Source organism: Gossypium arboreum, chromosome 7 (assembly GCF_025698485.1).
Source record: "Gossypium arboreum isolate Shixiya-1 chromosome 7, ASM2569848v2, whole genome shotgun sequence".
NCBI classification, from domain to species: domain Eukaryota; kingdom Viridiplantae; phylum Streptophyta; class Magnoliopsida; order Malvales; family Malvaceae; genus Gossypium; species Gossypium arboreum.
Window position 1 is genome coordinate 75,016,252 of NC_069076.1, and position 23,854 is coordinate 75,040,105.

Below are 23,854 nucleotides of genomic sequence, written 5' to 3' on the forward strand. Positions count from 1 at the left end.
GGTGTGTAACAAACCCTCTTTCGTAGCTTAACTCGATATTTACCGAAAAGCTGAAATGCCGAAATTCTGGCATTTCGAGGACTCTTGAGCATGCGAACGCTCATAGGTTAGTTAGATTCGCTAAGTTCGATGATTGGGATGGTTGGAACAGGTAAGGGCACGATTTGGCGCACGATGGTAAGTTGGGCCTCGAGGGGCTAAAATCGGGCCCAATGGGCTTTCGGGCCCATTTGGGTAAATTTGGTAGAAAATGGAATCCTGTCAGATTGCGCATTAATACAGCTAAGACCGTTATGGAAGATGGGCTAAATGGGCCTAGATGACTAATTCGGCTATGTAGGGCCCACTAGGGGTTTTAGCCCAATAACTCGGTTTCGCTAAGAATGGGCTAGGATCGCTATCAAAACACATGAAATTGTTAGTAACTGATAATGAACACGGAGAACCCTAATATTTGGTAAAATTAAGAAATTACCCTTATAATATGAAAATGACTATTTTGCCCCTAAGTAAAAATGACCATTTTACCTCTAGGGTTTAATTATGAGTTTGATGCATGAAATTTTGATATATATATGATTTGATACGATATGCACATGATATGTATGATATGCACATGACGTATTCATTTATGCATGGGTTGGGTTTATATGGATGGAGGAAGTGCAAAAGGGCTATGCCCTAGTTACCGAAAAGGACTTTGCCCTGGGCCATCGAAAAGGGCTTTTGCCCCGCTTTATCAAAAGGGCTTTTGCCCCAGCTTATTAAAAGAGGTTAGGCCTCGGTTATATGATAAAGCGACTATCTTTGCCAAAGGAGAGTTTGGTTGGGTTGGTTGAGTTATTCTCCACATGGGGAGCTTGGTTGGTACGGGTGGAGAGTAGCGGTTGGTGGGTTGAGTAGTCTCCCCAAATGGGCTTGCATATGTTCATTGATGTTGCATGTATTATTGAAATGGGCCTATGGGCCATATTGCTGCAGTAAAGGCTTCGGCCCAGTGATATGAATAATGAAAAAGCTTCGGCCCAGTATATGAATAATATAAAGGCTTCGGCCCAGTATATGCTGAGATTGAATTTGGGCTTAGGCCCAGCAGGCTGATATTGTTTTGGGTTCTGAAAGGGGCTTGTTGCACACTGAGTTTCCAAACTCACCCCTTTTATTAACCTTGCAGGTGAGCCTTGATTTGGAGCAGGCTGATATTGTTTTGGGTTCTGAAAGGGGCTTGTTGCACACTGAGTTTCCAAACTCACCCCTTTTCTTAACCTTGCAGGTGAGCCTTGATTTGGGGACTTGGAGTCGGAGGGGATTCAGAGTGGCCACTGTGATCGCTTTTGGGCTTTGAAATAAGTGACTGGTTTTCTTTAGTTTATCTTATTTACTATTTTTTGGGGGGTTGTAATAAGGCCATTTTAACTTTGTTTTCTTCTTCTTCTTTTTTTTCTGGATTATTTTATTTTTAATAACTTTAAACTGGTTGATAATAATTCAAATAGACTAGACTTAGGGCACATTTTCAAAACGATACTTGTTTTCAAAATAACACAACGTCACGATTATTCGATTTATCAAAGATATCCACTTAAAGAAATTTTAAACCGTTATAACCAAGTGTAGTAATGATTGTGAGCATGTCTAGGATTGGATCCAATCGAAGAGCTTGGTACTTAAGCAGCCTTCATGGCTCACCTCCTCTGTTACGGATTCCTACCTGGTGCCCAGCTTCCATTCACTTGGTTAAGCTTAACAAAAGTTGGTTTTAAAGCGCTAAAACAAAACGTGGATTTTTAACTTCAATATGGCACGTCGGATTCGACCGTAACGTCTGGGCTGGGTTTGGGGTGTTACACATGTTAGTTCTCTGCTCAACACTAGCATGATTAACATTTTCGAGCAATATTATTATTTGCTATTTTGCAGTGGATGCGGATTTGCCTCGGTAAATGGATAAATCGAGAAATGAATAAATGTGTTAGGGGTAGCAAAGTTGGCATCTACTTCCCTCACTTGATTACGGACTTGCTTAGTAAAAAGGGGGTGAGGATGGACCCAACCGAGCAATTTCACCACCCTACACAGAGTGTGACTGGAGACACAATAATGATGCAATTCTGCGAGTTGTATAGGAAGCAAATACATGGGTGGAATCAAAAGCGAAAAAATAAGATGGATGTGCCATCAGCCCTACCGAAGACAATGAAGGTGAAGAAAGCTAATGAGGGAACCGATTGGTAGTGCCAATTATTTAGGAACATGCGCTACACCACTTATATGCTCAGTGCTATGAAACCATTTTTGGACCGCCTAGCAATGAGTCAATGGATCAAATGCCTGTAGAGGCTTGAAGACTCGAGTGGAGGAGTTACTAAGAAGGAAAACAAAGAAAAGAAAGGAGAAGAGGATGATGATGAGGCTATGGAGGAAGACGACTTCGAGCCGAACCATGATGATTTTAAGAATTTCTTTGTGCCTATGCACCTATCTGCCGCAAGCCTCATCATCAGTGGCCCGACCGCTCAATCAAAATATTCTTATAAGATGAGGGTCATGCAGGGCAAAAGAAAAAGAATTGTGAGACTGAACAAGGGTCCTTGAGGAAATTTGATATAGTTACAAACTTTCGCTTTTTAGTTTTATTTTAGTTTTATTTTGTGCGTCATGTAAACTATTTAAACTACACTATTTTTGAATTTGTTTTTGTTGTTTTTATTTTTCGTATTTTGTTATTATTTGCTTAGTTTTGTTTTTGGTTTGTTTATGTTTGTTTTATGTGAAATCAATTACCTTGAAAGACCACACTACAATTGCGAGCTTTAACGAGGAGTTGACACCCGAGCTAGTCTGGTGCTCTATTTAAGGAAGTCTAGTAACCTTCTATCCTTTTTTTTTTAACACACATTAAGGATAATGTGTAGTCTAAGTGTGGAGGGGGTGATGCACACAATTTTATGTTCTTTATTTATCTTGTTTTTTTGTTTTTTTGTGTGTTTATTTTCATTTTTAGGCCCTTTTCAAAAAAAAATTCAAAAATCCCAAAAATATTTTTCATTTCTTTTCTTTGTTTTGTATGTTTGCGTAGTGCTTGGACTATAATTAGCCAATAAGTCATTAGTAGTAAATATTGAATAAGTATGTTGAATTGTCAAGCTTGTAAATTTTGAATGATACTAGATAACTTGATGTTATTAAGTATAGACTAATTAATTCAATTAGTTAATCTGTATAATGGATTAGAGGTAATAATCTTAAGTGAAAATGTATAAAGTGTACTATAGGATGAATGAAGTATGTTGATCCTTATTGTCAAAAAATTTGAATTGTTAATTGTTCATGTGAATAGATGTTTGCACGATAGAATTGGTGTTTTGTAAACATTTCGGGAAATACTTTAGGCATTGTTTGAACTAGTTTATAACTTAAAAGGTTAGCTTTTGCTATGTACCTCTAGTTCTTGTATTTTGAGCCTCAAGTATCCTCTTTTTGTGGCCTTAATGTTGAATCATTGAGCCTAAATGAGTTGATTACTCAACCCTTCTCTGTCTCAATTTTTAAAGTGCATTATCTGTAATGGACGTCGGGGCCATAAACATTGAGGGCTAGGTAGAGACATTATGGCTACTTTGTGTACGGTAAAATAAAATAAAGAGATTACGCGATATAGTACGTTAAAAAACATTGTGAACGAAAAAGTGTAAAAATAAGAAAAGGAGAGCTTAAAAAGAAATCAAAGTTGAGCTCGAAAAAAAAAAATCTTTTAGTTCACAATGTATTTACATGTACTAATTTTGTATGTAACAATATCACTTAATATCTTCTTAAATTTTAGAGAAATAAGGTAGGCGAGGGAAGGAGAAATAAGGAGGTGAGTTTGTAAATAAAATGGGGGCGAGTAGGGAACAATTTCATGTGCTTAACCATTTATAGTGCTTAAACCCGTTTTGAGTGCCTGTTGTTTGAACTCTAAATCATTCCAAGCCTCAGAACGTTACAAGCCTAGAAGACCTTTGGGACCTGAATAATTAATTAACACAATAATTCTTGGATTGCTTGCATTTGTTTGAATGAACATGACCAATTCTTTTTAAATATCTATGAGCGATCCACATAATTCATTTTGATGGATAATACTTGTACATATATTCATTTTCATTGCCTCTATATCTATTAGCACTTTAGCTTCTTGAACTAATTGTGTTTGCATTAAGAATGCTCGGGTTGTCTAGATATCACGCTTAAGTTGCATTTGAGGTAGTTCTCGTACGAGTTTGATGTTTTACTACCATGTGACCTAATTGTCCGATTTAGCCCAAGGGTCATCTTTCTTTTTGCATGTTTGGTGTGCTTTCCTAGTATACTTGAGGGGTTTGTTTTCAAGCAAAGTAGTGTCTTTTACATAATTGTTGGTAGTTTTTAGTTTTTTTTTATTTAATAAGTGAAATTGCCTCTTTTTATTTATTTTTTAGACCCAATTTGGCCAACCATGCTGTAATGACCCGATAGTCACGGGTAACTGGAAAGTATATTTTCAGGTCTTCGTTTTCGTAAAACGGACTCGTAAATATTTATTAAAAATATTTACAAAGTTAGTTGTGTGGTTAATTAGGTTTTGATTAGGTCAATTTGTTTAAATTAAGAGTAATTAGGTGTAAGAACTAGATTGCATGTAAGGAGAAAGTTGAATTATAGATTAAAGGAAAAGTGAAGGGACTAAATAAGCAATTAAGTCATAAATTGACAAGTGGATGGTGTTGGTAAATATATGTGTAATAATAATAAACATATATATTTAATAATAAAATATGAATTGCTTATTAATTAAGTAAATATATATTATTATATTATTATAATCAAAACAAAACAAATAAAAGAATAGAAAAAAGGAATAGAAAAAGAAAAGAGAATAGAACGAAACAGAGGGGAAAGAAAGAAAGAAAAAGAGAAAGAAAGGAGAAAAGTTAGGGTTTCAAGAGTTCAAAGCTTAATTGGTAAGTCAATTTAGTCCTTTTTCTTGTAATTTTTATGTTTTTAAATCCCGGTATTAAATACTAACCGATCTATGTCAAAATTTTGGAAATTATTAAATTTTTAGATGTTGTCTATCTTGAATAATTAGAATATTAGGGACTAAATTGATAGACTTTTAAACTAGAAATGAAAAAAAGATTGAATTGTAGAATAAATTATAAGTTTTGAGCATTAGGGACTAAATTATAAAAATTTTAAAATTTAGGGATTTAAGTGAAATTAGAGAGTTAAATCTAGTTTAAAGTGGCAATTTAATGAAATTATAGGATAAATTGTAAAGAAATAAAGTTAGTCTCAGTTCAGAGACTAAATTGGAATTTAGACAAATGTTGGATAAAAAATTAAAATACTCAATGTGAAATTGAATTGTATTGTATTGATGAATTTTAATTGTTTTAATTCCATAGCTAACGTTGCGCCGGAAACCCTCGACTAAAAAGGAAAAAGATAAAGTTGACGATGAATAGCTCAGAATTTTCGATTTGTATTTCTATAATCCGAATTTAATTGTTAATTGTTCTAATTCAATTTAATGTATATGGTAAGTGTTAAGGTGAGAATTATTGTGTTTTGCAATTGAAATGGATTGATTTAGCATGTGATGAATTTATTGAATTTATATTGATTGAATTGGTATATATATATTGAATATATTGATTATTTGAATTGAAATGAATATTTGTTGTATTTGAAAAGTGAATTGAAAACCTATTAATTGTATCGAGCTGAATTGGATATAGATGGCATGCATAGGATTGGAAGAGTTCAGGGATTTCTTCGACTTCGAGTCGATGAGACACTGGGTGTCAATTTACTACTTCGGATTAAATTGATGAGGCGTCGGGTGCCAATTTACTTCGATTAAGCCGTTAAGACACTAGGTGACAAATTATTACTTCGAATTATCCGATGAGGCACTGGGTTCCAAATTGGTGTGTTTTGGTTGGATCCGTGTATTCGTCCGAGTCCGAGTCGTGTTAATAGGGGTAAATGAATAATAAAGTTTTATAATTGATATTGAAATGGCACGATATGTGGAATGAAAATGGGACAGTGAATTGAAATATGGATTGAGACACATGAATTGTGTATTTATGAATTGCATATGGAATGAACAATATTATTGTTTTAATGATATGTGTATCATATTGTGAAAAGCTATTATATAGCAAATGATGACAATTGAATATGGTATGAATGATGTATTTATGAAGTGAAAAATTGAATGACTAATGTCATTGTATAAATTAATGTTTTTTTTAAATATTTAATTGTACTTATAATTAAAAATGTACATATTATATTATCTTTTTGTCTATAAATATTCAAATTATAGAAATACCACTGAGTTTTACTTAGCGTACGGTTTTATTTTCCGTGAGCAGGTTAAGTACTAAATTTTGATCATTGACTCAACATCCAACAACGGTCCCGAACTTAAACGTGGTGATATTTTTCCTTTTGTGTCGGCATGTACCTAGGGTGTCTAAATATTAATCATTTTGTGGATTGATTTTAAATAAGATTATAAATTAATATTCAATGGTTATATACATATAAATATGTGTTTATGTTTGAGGTCATATTAAGGCAAGTTTAAGTTAATGTTTAAATGAACATGAAATAGGTAAAATAGATTGAATTTGACATGGTTACAAATTTGATTTGAATGAGGTCCTATTGAAATGTTTTAATAATATAATTGAAGTACCTAAGAAGGTAGATTGGTTAGATAACTAGGTTAATTATTCTGACATGTTTTAAATGAATTTGATTGTGTTTTGGATTGGTTGAATAAATGGTTTTTGAGTTGTTTAGTGTTTAAGATTGCAGGGAATAGTAAACTTGATGTTTAAGGTTCATTTTGAGTCCATGCGGCCTGGACACACGGGTGTGTGTCCTATGTTTCTTTGAAAAATATTGATGTTTTTGGAAAATTTTCTTGAATACCCGGTTTAGTCCCGATTTGTTTTTAACACATATTTTAGGCATCGAAGGCTCATAAAAGAGATAATTTGATTAATTAATTACATGTATGCTAAATGATTTGGAAATGTTCGTATTTGATATGTTAAATCCGATAATACTCTGTAACCTTGTTCTAGTGACGGATAAGGGTTAAGGGTGTTACACGTGCCATTTGGTGCCCTAACCTTTTTTTTAGTGTTATAAGTATTTGGCAGAGGTCTAAAAACGCACGAAAACTTCACCAAGGAAAGGGTATCATGATATCAAGGCTCTAGAATCGCGATACCCTCACCAGTCTCGGGACCAAGGTATAAAGCAACGGTATTGTGATATCCTCCTAGGGTATCGCGGTATCTAAGTGACAAGGAAAACCCTATTTCAAGACTGGTGATGATATCATAATACCAAGCTATTGGTATCGTGATATAACTGTCTTCGGGGGACAAAAAATGACATTAGGGGCAATGTTTGCCTAACCGAAACATTAATTAGAGGAGGCCCATTCAAGGGTATTTTGGTCACAAAATTGGGTCAGAATTGCTGCTAAAATCAACCAAAATTGATTGAGGAGAGAGGAGGCCACGCATAGAGTAGTTTTAGATTTAGTTTTCTTAGGTTTTCTCTTAGTTTTCTATTTTAATTTTTTAGGGTTCTTATTTTTCATCATCTTCCATAGTTGTAGAAGTTATTTTTCTACATTTTTCTTCTTGTTCTTGTTGCTTCCATAGTTAGTTAAGTTAGTTACTACTGTAGCTTAGGTTTATTTGCACTTTTAACTCATCTCTTTTACTTGTAATGACATTTTACTTTTGTTTAATGCTATTTCAGTTTCTTTTACTTTCGGTTGTTAAAAACCTTACCTTTAATGCTCACTTGTGTTTTATTTTGCTTCTAGTTTATCATCTTCATCTTCTTCTTTTTTCAAGTTTTATAGCTTAAAAATCCAAACTTTATTCTTTTTATTAAGCTTTACTTTCATGGTTGCAATGGTTTCTTCTTTCATCTTCATTAGCTTATTTTTTATATAGGTAACTAAACTTTTAAGGGGGTTGATTGATGGAGATGCAGTGAGCTGATTTTTGGATAATGGGCCAAATCGTAATAAATTAGACTAATTTGAATGAACCTAGAAACTTAGGATTAATGACCTTAAGGGAATATTTAAGCAAGTGAGATCGAAAGGATATCTTGTTGAGCACTAATTCGTTAGTTCCAGGTTAGCCAATGAGATCGAAAGATAATCTGGATTAATTTGTCTAACTAGGTAAAGTTGAGAACGAGAGGTAAAATAGAGCCATTTTAGGAGTTTTAGCAATTTGGATCCCCAATTCGAAGATTGGTAAACCACATTGAGATCAATCAACCACCATTTATTTTTTATTTGTTAATTTCGTAATTTTACACGTTTTACAATTTAGTCCTTAATAGCTAGCTTGTAGAATAGTTTGATAGAAGTTATTTTTCTACATTTTTCTTCTTGTTCTTGTTGCTTCCATAGTTAGTTAAGTTAGTTTCTGCTGTAGGTTTGGTTTATTTTCACTTTTAACTTATCTCTTTTACTTGTAATGACATTTTACTCTTTGTTTAATGCTATTTCAGTTTCTTTTACTTTCGGTTGTTAAAAACCTTACCTTTAATGCTTACTTGTGTTTTATTTTGCTTTTAGTTTATCATCTTCATCTTCTTCTTTTTTCAAGTTTTATAGCTTAAAAATCCGAACTTTATTATTTTTATTAAGCTTTACTTTCATGGTTACAATGGTTTCTTCTTTCATGTTCATTAGCTTTATTTTTTATATAGGTAACTAAACTTTTAAGGGGGTTGATTGATAGAGATGCGGTGAGCTGATTTTTGGATAATGGGCCAAATCGTAATAAATTAGACTAATTTGAATGAACCTAAAAACTTAGGATTAATGACCTTAAGGGAATATTTAAGCAAGTGAGATCGAAAGGATATCTTGTTGAGCACTAATTCGTTAGTCCCAGGTTAGCCAATGAGATCAAAAGATAATCTGGATTAATTTGTCTAACTTGGTAAAGTTGAAAATGTGAGGTAAAATAGATCCATTTTCGGAGTTTTAGCAATTTGGATCCCCAATTCGAAGATTGGTAAACCACATTGAGATCAATCAACCACTATTTGTTTTTTATTTTTTAATTTCGTAATTTTATACGTTTTACAATTTAGTCCTTAATAGCTAGCTCGTAGAATAGTTTGATCCCTCTTGACTTTATGACTTGTCGTAATATAATTTTTAGTGATTAGTTGGTTAGACACTCTATTTTGCATGCTCTTTAGGAGAAATTGTTCAATCTTCGGCTCTCTTGGGTTCGATACTCGGAGTACTCTTGTACCCTATTGTACAAATATATTACAACTGACATGTTACACTTGTAGACAATGCACCTATTAGTTTTATCCAATCCTTTGTTGTTTTCAGTGTTGATTCCTCTCCTCCTATCGTTCGCAAGAGTGAAGGGAAGAGGAGCGATTAGTCCTCTTACTATATTATATAATGTTATATCATATCATATCATATCATATATTAGTAATTTATATATATGCATCAATGATCATATAATACTATGTTTTTATTATAATTTATTAAAATAATAGTTATATATTATAATATTATTTTATGTATTAGTAATATTTAATTAAGTATATCAATTTAAGGTCGGTTTGTAATAGTTATATAATATATTATTATATTATCATTAAAGTTTAATTTTATAGATTTTAATAATTATTAAAATTAACAATTATTATACATATATATTATGGTATTAAAAATATTTTATATTAAATTAATATTATTGAAAATTTATTTCACTTTATAATATTGCTTTTCTTATTAATAAAAAATTTAATATGAATATACAATGCTTATGAATACATTTAAAAAATTTATCATTTACTTATATTTTAAGTAATATAATAAAATTATATTAAGTATTAATGTTTATTAAGGTTGTTCGGTTATAAAGTCGGGCTTTGAGTTGGATTTATCTCAGGCTCGAGCCAAATAGGTCTAGGTCTCAGTCTAGGGCTTGGCTATGTTACGAGCTTAGGCTCAAGCTTTCTCGAACTTAGATCATTATCAGCTCAGATAGGCATAAGCAGGCTCTCGAGCTTGGGCTTGTTTTGCCAGCTCTAGAATTAAGGATGTTGTTTTCAAGGCTTGAAGGAGGATAAAGAGTGCAAAGATGGGACTTGGATGTAAATATTGGGCTTTAATATGGGATTTGATAGGGATTTAAGGGATTAATTTTAAATTTTTTTAATTTTTAAAGGGACTAAAAGAACAATTTTTTTTTTGGTCTAATAAACCAACTTTTTTTTTGGTCTAATAAACCAACTTTTAAGGGTTTAACGACTGAGTGACCATTTTAGTCAATTTTTCTAACAACAGTGACTAAATTAACAAAAAAAAAATTCAAGTGACCAAAATAGGAACAACGTTATTTTAGGGTAACCTTCAATGTAGTTTATCTTAAAATAAAGGTAAATTACACAATTAGTCATTAAATTATGAGTAAGTTTTCGTTTTGATCACTTAATAAAAAAGTTACAATATAATCATTAAAATTTCCAAAATGTTTTTTGGGTCACTCAACTCTTAAGCAACACTTTTTTAGTTGGTATAATAACAATTTTAGTTTTCAACTTTTGTATTTTTTTTGTCAATTTGACCTTAGTTCTATATAAAATTATAAAGAAAAAAACTCAAAATTAATTAAAATAGAAAATTCTATATAAAAATCCTAGAAAAAAAATCTTGACAATGTTGTTGAAAAACGGCTTTTTTACTTAAATAAATTAAAAAAATATTTATCAAAATAGGTTGTCAGCCCGATTATATACGAAAATGGGGTGCTTTTTTCATTCGCGCCTATCTGACAGGCGCGATATTCATTATTTTATATTAATTTTTTTAAAATAAAATATTATTTTTTTTATTTTTATTAAAAATATTTAAATATATATACAGGTAAAAATACGGTTCAACGGGTCAAAATACGGGTAAAAATGGGTCGTGCCTGTCGGATAGGCGCGATTAATCGCGCTTGGCAGCTAGGCGCAAATGGACTGCCCTACATGCTGCCCACGCGGCTGGCCTGCTGCCCGAACAGTCTCTCCCTGCAGCCTGCATGCATGCCCCCTCCTTAGCTCCACAGACCTGCAGCTGTTGCCACTCGTTATCAATCATATATATTTTCACTCGTTAATAGGTGATGAATTTTTACTCGTTATAAGAATTAGTTGACTTTTTTTCGAATTATATTGTTTTAACAATTTGTTTTCCTTAGATGGAGCACTAATCCGGGTATTAGGAGGTCATACACGGTTCCGATATACCGTTTGATGATTGAGAATCATGCTAGAAAGGGGGTAAGTTTTTCTAATATAAACTTAATTTTATTATTTTATCTCACTCGACCTGTATTAATTAAAAATGTTATCAACTGTACAATTCGTTTGGATGTCGTATTCCGTTCCAGAAATTATGGCGGTTATTCCCTCATCTCCCCACGTCCATTCAAACCTATGGTACATTAGCGCACCTGTTATTAATTTTCATATAGTGGAGTGGTATCATGGCGATCGAGTACTCCGGCAGTTCGGTTGCATACAGTATATCCCGACACTGCTAGTACAATTGAGGGATATCCATGGGATGAGCAGGAGGGGGGCGTATGAAAATAATTGGGGAGAAGTGCATAAAGAATATATTACGACATGGAACAACCGATTAGAGAGGGTACCTCAAATGGATCGTACTTTGGATCTGCAGCCCTCGTAGAGTACATACAGTGGTATTGTGAGATAGGGAAACCATTTTTATTTGGTGGGTGGTCGATGGTAGTCCCTCTGCATACGACATGAATTGGGCAACCGTTTTTAGATTCACATCATGCACCAGAGCCAGAGCCGGAACTACACTCTGGATATAGTTCTTATCATCCAGATTTGGGGGGCAATGACTATTTTCCAGGCTCGTCAGGCCACGGATATCATTCAGAGTTTGATACCTTCAGCCCACTACCACATCAGTACTCCAGTCATCCTGGCTTGTATCCACCTCAGTACTCCACTCTTTCCGGCCTGTATCTACCGTCGTACTCCACTCCTCCCGGCCCGTATCAATCGCCGTACTCTACTCCTGCCGGCTCAAGTTCATTGATGGCGTTTGAGACATATGATTTTTCATCTATGTTTCGCACACCCCCACATACGGATGAAGAGAATGTTGATCGCCGTAATCGCCCGCAACGTGAATGTCGAGCTCCACAAAAATATACCCCTAGAACAACACAATCAAACCATCAATTTTAGGGGGTTTTGTAATATAAATAACTTCATATTTATTTATGTAATAAATTTTTGGCATTTTAATTAACAATTTAATTTTTTTTGCAATTTAAATAGTTAACTTTGAATTTATGTAATGACTTTTTGCCATTTTATTTATCAATTTTATGGTTTTTTATTTATTATTTAAATAAATAAACTTTATACTAATTATGTAAGTCAAATTAGATTAATTGCAACAAATTGTTGACAAATTGTGATTCAATCCTTTTAACATGTAATGAACTACATCTCAATTTCTACCCGATTGCGACGATTGTCCAACATGGTAGTTTCGGAGCGGGCATTTACTTCGATTATGATCGACTAATCTGCATACGCCTTCTCCCTAATGTCCATTTCGTTATAGATTCTGGATGATTGCGGACGACCTTTCGGGTTCCTACGTAACCCTTTATCTGGAACAAGCTCGAAGGTCGTCGGAGGTACCTCCCAAGTAGATAGGTCAAGAAGCACGGGGAACTCTTTCTCCCATACACGCAATGTGCGTTTGAGGGTGTACACTTCATCGATAAATTGATCTACATTGAGTGAGACTTTAGCACAAGCTGCCACAACATGTGCACATGGATAATGAAGTGTTTGAAACCTCCTGCAATCGCATCGTCTGTTTCGAAGATCAACTCCATAGGATCTAGGTGGTATACTGGGTCGACGACCGATAGTCTCAGTAACTCCAAACATTTCATTACGTCGTAAATATACTTCTACAGTTATTGACTTCGCCATCCGACGGTTTGCAGCAATTGTATCCCTGATATCTTCTACAAACAAGTGTCCCGCCTCCATTTGGTTAACTTGTTGTTGACCCATTCTTGGCATCAAGGTAGCCAACCTGCAGAATGTAGCTGAGAAGACAGATGAAATTAGAAGATGTCGTGTTTTTAACAACACAGCGTTGATCCCCTCCACCAAGTTTGTGGTCATTTGACCATAACAAAAGCCCTCGTCAAAACTTTGAGCCCATTGTCAAGGCTCTATAGTACCCAACCACTGTCGGAAAAATGTATTTGTTTGACCCTCCATGTCGCTCTCAAGTCGAGTCATTCTTTAGCGAAAAATGTGTGGCTCTAACTCGTGCGCTGCATATGTATTAAGAAAAGATAAGTTACAGCACTGCCCTAAAACATTAAAACTTATATTGAAAAGATAAGGTAATCCTTTACCCATTCTCACAACTTGTCTCTTCCAGTCTACATTCTTATAATCTCGCTGGAAGTTAGCCGCGATGTGCCGGATGCAGTAAACGGATCTCCGTGGCACACCGGAATGCCTAATGGCGGCAATTAATCATTTTCCTCTATTGAAGATGATGCAAATATTATCATTGCTAATAACATATCTCCGTAGGTTGGAAAAGAAGAATTTTCACGATTCCATGTTCTCCTTATCGACGATGGCAAATGCTATCGGGAGCACGGTCTTGTTGCCGTCTTGAGCAACCACAAGAAGTAGGATCTGTGTATATTTTTCATATAGTCAGGTCCCATCTACTTGCACAAATGGCTTGCAGTGGGGAAATGCGCGCACACATGGATCAAATGTCCAGAACATTTGATGAAAAATTCTTTTTCCCGATTGTAGTTGGTCATCCGGCCTGTAATAAAGTCGTGTTTGCAACTCAATGACTGCCCCCAGCACGTATTCCCTCATAGCGGCTATCCATCCCTATAACTCATTGTACGATGTATCGAAATCTCCTTACAATTGTTCCATTGCCATTTGTTTAGCTATCCATGCCTTTCGGTATGATACTCGATACTGAAATCGTGACTGCATTTCAGCAATCGGTACTGAAACTTTAATGGTAGGCATGTCTTTCACCATTGGCATGATGCACGTACAGATAATTTTGGAATCAAGTTTTCAATGATCTTCTGTCATACGTGTTGAAGTGCATGTGTGAGGCCCAATAAATTTTCGTATCTCCTACATTTGTGATTTCTGGATAAATACAGCTCGTATCCACCAATTGCAGCCTTCCGTCGACCTCCAACACTCTCCAATATATAATGTCGGTTTAGACGTTACAACTTTATAGTCTACTGATATATTCATGCTATACCGCTTAATGGCAAAAACGCATTCTTCCTTACTTTCGAATCTCTGGCCCATGAACAACTCCTCAGGATCAGAATATACAGACATCCGGTGAACAGATAGTATTTCAAGGTACTTCGGAAACTCATCTGCGTGCGTCGCATCGGGGTCTATCCGAGACATGTGTACCCTAGGATTATTGTGTATCACAATGCGACGAATCTGGTTCCCGACTGAAGACGCGTTAACATTTCCATCATCATTCACGCCTTCGTCGTTAATATCTTCCGGGACCTCGTCTACGTCGGGATCACTCTCACTATCGACTTCGTAATTAGAAGGATCACTACTATGGTATACATCATCACCAACCACATCAGTCTCGGGTGCAGCATTAAAATCAATGTCGATCCCATGTATAGTTGATTGACTATCAACGTACGATATCGGAAGCACCATACACAGATCTTGAGCTCCATCTTCTTCACCTAATGAAGTGGGAGCTTCAGTTGCCTCTATACCAGCTAACTCAGCAAATAACTGAATCGGTGCATTTTGGTTGCTTCGAGTCCCACAATAAAGAGCGACCATTGTCTCCACGTCTTCATCGTCTACAAGTTCCATTTCAGTGAATTTTATGGGATCCGTCGAAATTGAAAACTTGTAGAAAAGTTTCGACATCCTTCTCCCACAACGTCTATAAATTTTTCCACTAATTTTTTCCTTCATATCATCAAACGAGATATTTTTATTAAATCTCATTGCTACTTGTTTGCGACATTCAAATATACATCCCACGGTTGTTGTCAAAATTTCTTCATCGAAAAAAACACATATGAAAAACTGATTCTCCATCCTAAATCTGTTAAAAAAATTTCAAAATTTTTAAAACAGTTTCGAATAGCAAACAAATTTTCATTCATAAGCTAACAAAATAGCTTTCAAATAATAAAATTACTAACAAAACTTTACATTCTATTTACAAAAAAATATACTAAAATACCTTATCCTCCTCCTTGTTTTCTTCTCATTTCTTTTTGTTCTTCTCCCTATCTTCTTATTTCCGTTCAACTTGCTATGCTAAATTTTGTGTATGTGTTCATTTGATTTTCAGGGGTATATATAGGGGAAAAGGTAAGCACGTGTGGGCCCCACCATTTGCACATCTGGGATAGGCACAACTATTTGCGCCTCTGAGATAGGCACAACCATTTGCGCCTCAGAGAAAGGCTCGATTAGTCGAGCCTCTCAGGTAGGCGCAACCTGTATTCGTATTTTTATACACGGGTCATACTGACCCGAAAATAAAAAAATAATATTTTATTTAAAAAAATTAATATAAAATAATGAATCGCGCCTGTCAGATAGGCGCGAATGAAAAAAATAATCCATTTTCGTATATAATTGGCCTGACAACCTATTTTGATAAATAAATTTTTTTAATTTATTTTAGTAAAAAAACCTTGAAAAACTAATATGTATGAGAAATAAAAACTATATATCATTCAATAGAACCCCATAATAAAAACAAAACAAAACAAAGTTTGATCATTACATGTCTCCTCAATGTTCAAAACCAAAAAAAAAAAAAAAACAAAACAAAACAAAACAAAACCAAACATGTAATAACAAAATCAAAAAAATATATATATCATTAGAATCTAATAACAAAAACAAAACAATTATAATTTAATAATAAATTTCTCAATGGTGTTCCATGTTCTGAAGAACATCTAGGACGAATATTACAAGAGCTCGTGAAATTGACTTTGATGCCATTTATTTTAGCAAGAAAAAATAAAATATACCACAAAATTTTCTTTTTAGACTTAATTCAAAATTTTAATTCATTTAAATTATTTTAAAAATCTAAATTGTAAAAATAAATTATATTTTGAACTTTTTCTTTTCTTATAACGAAAAAGTCGTGTCAAGAAATAGAAGAGATAAAAACAAAAACAATAATTTTGCATCATGTTTTTACTTTTTCTATCTTTTTTAAAGAATGAGTATCGGATATTTCTATATAAAAATATAGAGAAAAATTTGGAGGGTTTAAAACAATTTTCCTCATTTTCTCTCACTTTATCTATTTTGAAAATTTTATCTACTTTTATTTTATTTTTATTTTTACAATTTTATAAATTTTAAAAATCAAATTTATCATTTTATATATAATCAAGGTTAAATTGATAGAAAATATAAAAACTTAATACTAAAATTGTTATTATACCAATTAAAAAGTGCCACTTAACAATGGGTGATCAAAAAAATAATTTTGAAAAGTTTTATGACCAAATTGTTACTTTTTTTAGTTAAGTGACCAAAATGAAAACTTATTCATAGCTCAGTGGTTAATGATATAGTTTACCCTTTATTTTAAATGAAAATTTAAGTCACAAGCTAGGGATGTAAGTAAGATATCAGTACTCGCAAGTTATTTGAGCTTGATTCGAGAAAAACCTCAAGCTTAATCTAATAATTATCAAGTCAAGCTCGAATTCAAGTAACTTGAACTATTAGTCGAGTCAAATTCGAGCATTGTAATGGCTTACGACTTGATTGAGCTTTTCTTTTTTAGTATATTTTATAGGGCTAAATCACTATTTGGGGCTTGAACTTAGCAACTACTCTCATATTGAGATTAGATTTTTTTTTGTCCAAATTAGTCCTTAAACTTGGTAATTGTTCCCACATTAGGATCTAAACTTTTTTTGCCAAAACTAGTCCATGGTATTTCCTTGAAAACCCTAAGTTGCCCAAAAACTCTCATATTGAGATTAGATTTTTTTTGTCCAAATTAGTCCTTAAACTTGGTAATTGTTCCCACATTAGGATCTAAACTTTTTTTGCCAAAATTAGTCCATGGTATTTCCTTGAAAACCCTAAGTTGCCCAAAAAAACTCGGACCCCATGTGGAAAAAATTGTCAAATTTATAGACTATATTGAACAAAAAAAAAACTCAAACCCTAATGTGAGTATAGTTGCCAAATCCAAATACAAAAAAGTGTATTAACCTTATCTTATATTATGAAATTACATATTTAACTTTATTATATAGAAAGATTTCAATTACAACTGAGCTCGAGTGTAAATATGAATGAGCTTAATCGAGCATGAATGTAAAATTGAATATGAACTTACCTCTATCTGGGCTCGGCTCACACCCCTAGCCGTAGCGTAGCCCCGGGCAACTTAACAGTGTAACATTTGTCGATTTCACATTTCTCTGAACTGAAAAGACGTACTTTTTTTCCATAAAATGTCATAATTTGAGAAATATAAAAAGATAATGGTAAAATTTGAAATTTAAATTCTAAATTTATTAAATGTTAGCATTTAAAACTAATTATCTATTTTAATTAAATTAAATTCCAGATTTAGATTGGCATGATTTTGCTACCATTGAAAGAAATATGAGATCAGAGCTGCAGGGAATCAAGATACCAAACCCATTAACAGTTCCCAAAAGATGAGATCAAATATACAGCAATCGGAATCATCATTCAGATTTCTTGGTCCAGTAATGTTCATACTACAGTGTGGCTTTGTCAGGGATTGCATGGGAATTTCAACTAAGCAACATTATAGTGGTGGCCCCTCTTTTACCCATTGCTCCTTATTTTAATATGTTTTCCCTTATATTATTTTCCTCTACAATTTCCCCTTTTCACTCAACTTCTTTACTTGCATGCGACCGTCATCATGTTAAACCTTGAAAAAGGTGGTTTTATTAGTACTAAACAGATGCAGTTATTGCTGATAAACTTGTCTTTCACGGTGACGAAGAAGTAATTTTGAAGGAAAGATCAAAACAAGTAGTATGGCAGTCGATGACATGTAGGGAAATCAATTTCAATGTATAATGAGTGGTTTGGGATTGGAAATTTGGGAAGATAAGAATATGTGTCTGGCAGAATTCAGGTAGAGATTTCCTTCAGAACACGACGTGGGTCTTCCATTATGATTTTTTGGGAATGCTACCATATGCTCAAGTTTGTGGGTACAAAATTTAAACATTTGCAGGTTCATCATCATCCATCTTACTTACTGCAAAAAGGAAACATCATTTACAAGCTTCACTTTATTTATGGTATTCATTGCCAGGCTCTGATTCTGCACATACAATAATAATTTCAATAACATCCAACAAAAAAATAAACGTATCAGAAGGAAGAATGCTTGGAAATTAAGTTAAACCCAAGGTTTGGAGTGATTAACATCTTTAAGGAACATATATAATGCCACCTTTGCCAGGGAAATATGAGATCATTGTTCTGTGAATGTGGCACTAAGTTTCGGTTCAGCAGATCCCAATCCGCCACTCCATTATTGTTTGAAGTAAATAAATTAATGAAAACAGCATTGGCACAGTCACGATAAAAGCGTTGATAGAGAGTCAAGGACAGGTGACTACAACCCTTCAACCCTTGTCTTGTCTTGTCTAGTAATCTTTATTTTTTTTTACAAGGTTTTGATATTTTTTTTTGTTCCCTTTCTTTCTTTACTTACTCCCACTTAACCCCAATTCTAGAAATACCAAAGATCTAGGCTTCATATTTGGAGCACTGCAACAAAAAGGTGTTGTGTCATAAATCATTTTTATTTGGGTAAAGGTGGTTGTTTTGGTAGGAAGGAAAATGAACGAAGAGATGAATGGTGGTGGGGTGGGGAATGAAGAAGAATACGTGCCAGAGAAAATAGATTATGTGTTCAAAGTGGTGGTGATCGGAGATTCAGCAGTTGGGAAGTCTCAGATTCTGTCGAGGTTTGCCAAGAATGAGTTTTGCTTGGATTCCAAGTCCACCATTGGGGTTGAGTTCCAGACACGAACGGTTACCATTAAGACCAAAGTCATCAAAGCCCAGATCTGGGACACTGCTGGCCAAGAAAGGTGAGCACCCCTTTCCCTCTCTTTTGTCTCTGTTTTGAGATTGATGCTGCCTCTTTTGTAGCTGACATTTCTTTAAATTAATAAGCCAAATGAATCAGAATCACTGCTGATTTTTATTTTTATTTTTTAAAATTTAATGGTAATATGCAATCTAAGCTTTAACCGAGTTTGAGTGTGTAATAGCAGCAGCATCATCAGTTGGTGCTTCTTGATAGTTAAGAATAGCAATACTTAGATCTGTTTATTTGTCGTATTTTATGTTTTTATTGTGTTTATTAACATACTTTTTATGGCTAAATTTAGTATCATTAGTTCAGTAAATCTAACGAATATTATCTTAAAATTGAATGTTTTATATTTATTTTTGTGCTATTTTTTATATTTATAGCATTAATTTTTATTATTTAAAATTAAAATGTATGTTTTGCCATTTTATATATTCACATCTTACTTAAATTTTATATTCTTTATTTTTACATGTAAAATTTGATATATATATATATATATATATATATATATATATATTCACACGTTTATATACATGTTGTATAGGGGTGATAGTGATTTGGTTTGATCAAGTTTTTGGATTTTTGAAGCAATTTGGTTTTTGATTTTTTCATATTAACAGTTAATTTTGGATTTTACATTTTTTTAATAAATAAGGTTTATTTTATGGCTTTTAAATATTATTTAGTAAATTTTTAAAAAATTCATAAATATTTTCAAAAACTATAAAATTTTCAAGTAAATACAAAAATCAATAACTTTTGTAGGATGTTTTCTGAAAAATATTCTTATATAAAAAAATTTAAATTATTTTCAGTAAACATTAAAATTAAATATAATTAAATAAAAGTAGAATTAGGTGGCTCAAGTTTTTAATTTACATTCCATTAACTATCAAATGGGGTGGATTTTTCTTGTTTAGCCCACTGCAGTGTTTGAATTTTAATTACTTTTGAAAGAAAAATTATTTAAATAATAGTTATTTTAATTTTAAATAAATGTATTTTAAGGATTCCATTCAAACATTTACTTATTTACTTGCAAAATATTTTTATTTTTAACGATATATTTAATTAGTATTTATATTTATCACCTTACCTCTATTTACAGATCTAATTATGTGAATTTTTTTAAAATTAATTGTCTCTTTATTTTTGTTTTTTAACTACATTCAATAATTACAAAAAAAGTACGAAATAATTTTCATGTTTTATTTTTATTCATTTACTTTCTGCAAATGGGAGTGAGCAGGTACCGAGCAGTAACAAGCGCATACTATAGAGGCGCATTGGGGTCGATGCTAGTGTACGACATCAGCAAGCGGCAGAGCTTCGATAGCCTGGCGAGATGGGTGGAGGAGTTCCGGGCCAACGCCGATAACTCCATCGTCATCATGCTGGTCGGTAACAAGGCTGATCTAGTGGACCAGAGGGCGGTTCCAACCGAAGACGCGGTTGAGTTCGCCAAGGAACAGGGACTGTACTTTGCCGAGACATCTGCGCTTAGCGGTGACAATGTGGATAAGGCATTTTTCAAGTTGCTGGAAGAAATTTACGGTGTCATATGCAAAAAATCTTTGGAATCTGCCAACGGTGCTGAACATCTCACGGCTTTAAAGGGATCGAAGATTGACGTGATTGCCGGTTCTGATTTTGAAACAAGTGAGATGAAGAATTTATCTACATGCTCTTGTTAAATTTGTTTTTCAATTTCCTCCTCATTTTTGGGGAGTTTTCGTTATAAATTGCCGTATCATATCATATTTGTGATCAGAGATCGGTGAATCATATCAACCTTTTCTCTTACTTTCTATGATAAGGTAATTTTCTAGTTTGATAAACTGTTAAAACTTTTTAAAAATTAAAATTTATTTATTTTTAAACACGTTTAATAACACAGAATAAATTTACTAGATAGATTTTTAAAAAATTGTAAAAATGATAAGTAGATAATGATTTACTTATCACTTAATACAGAATAAATTTAATTGTGTCACAAATTCATTGATTAATGCAAACCATCAAATTTGTTATCTTCTAACACCTAAAGAATTTATAAGGTGTTTTATTTCCTTTTGTAATCTCCTGTGATTGAAGCCTATAAATAGAGTACAAGTATAAGCTTTTGGTATTTAAGTAAAAGTTGAATCATTTTATTTTTTATTTTTATTTTTATGCTCTCTTCTATAATTCTCTTACTTTATAATATGTTATTGTTATCTTGTTTAGAAGTAAATTTCTTATGTACTAAAGATTAGACTTATCATTCATTATTTTTCATTTGAAGCTTTAGCCACAAAATAAAAAATTTGTTGAGAGTTTTATTTAATGTTTCATATTGCATTATTATTATTATTATTATTATTTAAACTCTTGATTAATTATGATGATTTTGTTTACTTTATTTTATTTCTATATTTTAAGGAAGGTAAAAGACTTGATTTGTATATAAATCTTGGTCAAAAGTAATTTTATTGATTGCTTGAAGTTCCTATTGAAACTTTCATAAAAGATAAGAAATTTAGACAAATTTAATTATCATATCACATGTCCATATATTTATCACATCGCATGTCTATACGTTTAAAGCTTTTCATTTTTTTTATGATTTTATAATTGTTTTTGATTTTTTTTACTTTTGTACTTTTTAAATTTTATGTATTTTAAAAATAAAATATATTTGTTAATTTCTAGAAATTTTATATTTTTTTATTGTTAAAGTTTTTGAATTTTTTATTTTCTCTTTTCTTTTAAAAAATTTAAATAAACGGTGAACAAGAACGATAAAGAAGATCAAACACACAAATCTTTACGTGAAAAAACTCATCCCGTGAAGAGGATAAAAAGTCACGAGCAAATAGAGACTTCATTAATGAGCAAATAATCGAAGAGTACAAGATGGAGAAATTCTAAAACAAACCCTAAATCCCGAATACAAAGCTCTTCGACTAAAATACAAAATTCCTTTAAAGCTCTCTCTTAATTTTCTCACTAATCTTGTGTTAAAATACCCAATTTTAAGGTTGTTATGGCCCTATTTATAAACTAAAACTAAAGGATTAATCTGACTGAAATATCAGAGTTCAACTAGAAAAAGATAACAAAATTTAACTTAAGAGAAGAAACCCATTTATGTAGGGAACATGTCACATCGTTGCGATGTCATGTGTCTCCTCGATGGGACATTGTCATCGTGGATCCTGATTTCCTTTTTGGGACGTCGTTCATTTTCGTGACATCCTGTGTCGCGTCGTCTCAACGTCGACTTTTCTTTAACTCTAGTTTGTTCAAAAAATGTGAAACATACTCCACAAATCTCTACCTTGAATCGTATTTTACCATGCATTCTTTGACAAGCCCTGTCATGGTCCCAACTCGTCCTTTGTAGGATACTAACCAAGTTCAAGCAGTGTTTGAACTTGAAAATTGGAAGACCTTTTATTATCATATCTGCTGGATTATCTTCTGTGCTGATTTTATGAATCTGAACATCTTATTGAGCAACCACCTCCCGAACAAAGTGATACCAAATATCTACATGCTTCGTTCTTTCATGATGCATCTGATCCTTGGTTAGATGTATAACTCTCTGACTATCGCAATATACGATAGTTGCTTCTCCTTTCTTAACCAGCTCCCCGAATAGACTTCTCAACCAAATGGCTTTCTTCACAACCTTTATGGTTGCCATATAAATTGCTTTTATAGTTGATAGTGTTGCGGTGGCTTATAGTGTGGCTTTCCAACTAATAGCACAGTCTCTGAAAGCAAACAGATAACCTGTGAGAGATTTACTTTGATCTAAGTCTCCTACATAACCAGAGTCCACATAGCCCACTAGTCCCTCTAAACTTCTATCCAAATTCTAAGCAAATATTATCGTGCCCCTCAAATACCTGAAAATTCACTTAACTGCTTGCCGGTGTAATTTGTTGAGTCTAGCTATGTATCTACTCATAATACTAACAACATACGAGATATCGGGGCGAGCACATACCATTGCATACATTAAACTTCTGACTGCATTGAAGTAAGAAACTTTAGACATGTGCTTTACTTCATCTTTGATTTGTGATGACTCTAACCGAAAGTCTAAAATGTGCAGCTAAGGGAGTACTAACTGGTGTCAAATATTGCATCACAAACCGCTTAAAATTCCTTTTGACGTACTTTTACTGTGACAAAAAATAACTTCCTAGAACGATTCTCTTGAAATTTCTATCCTAAAATTTGCTTGGCTATACCAATATCCTTCATCTTGAACTTAGAGTTAAGCATGGTTTTTAAATTACAATTTCAAATGGACCCTTAGTCGCAATCAACATGTCATCAACATATAGCTGGAAATATATAAACAATCCATCATCTAGATTATGTAAATACACAACTATCATACTTGCTCTAAACAAAACTAATGCTTAACATGAAATAATCAAACTTCTTGTACCACTGTCGAGGAGATTGCTTTAGGCCGTACAATGATTTCTATAGAAGGAAAACATGATATTCCTTGCCTTAAACCATGAAGCCTTCAGGTTGTTGCAT

At 33.1% G+C, this 23,854-nt stretch overlaps 1 protein-coding gene across 3 annotated transcripts; it reads left to right on the forward strand.

The window, feature by feature from the left end:
• Positions 1–18,533: 18,533 nt before the first annotated feature.
• On the forward strand, positions 18,534–21,150 carry LOC108472208 (ras-related protein RABA3-like). 3 transcript variants are annotated; one of them, XM_017773726.2, is made up of 3 exons: positions 18,534–18,819; positions 19,027–19,304; positions 20,562–21,150. In XM_017773726.2, the coding sequence occupies exons 2-3, from the start codon at positions 19,051–19,053 to the stop codon at positions 21,004–21,006; spliced, it is 699 nt and encodes a 232-aa protein (XP_017629215.1). In that variant the 5' UTR covers positions 18,534–18,819; positions 19,027–19,050; the 3' UTR covers positions 21,007–21,150. The 3 variants fall into 3 exon arrangements, with proteins under 3 accessions (XP_017629215.1, XP_017629223.1, XP_017629207.1); XM_017773734.2 differs by having other exon boundaries at positions 19,043–19,304; XM_017773718.2 differs by having other exon boundaries at positions 18,540–18,819; positions 18,945–19,304.
• The last annotated feature ends 2,704 nt before the right edge of the window (positions 21,151–23,854 follow it).

What these genes read in the sequence shown, in the direction of transcription:
- LOC108472208 (XM_017773726.2), top strand. Translation starts at nt 19,051, where the DNA reads ATGAACGAAGAGATGAATGGTGGTGGGGTGGGGAATGAAGAAGAATAC. An exon ending in GACACTGCTGGCCAAGAAAG is followed by an intron (nt 19,305 to 20,561) that starts GTGAGCACCCCT and finishes GGGAGTGAGCAG; the next exon opens with GTACCGAGCAGTAACAAGCG.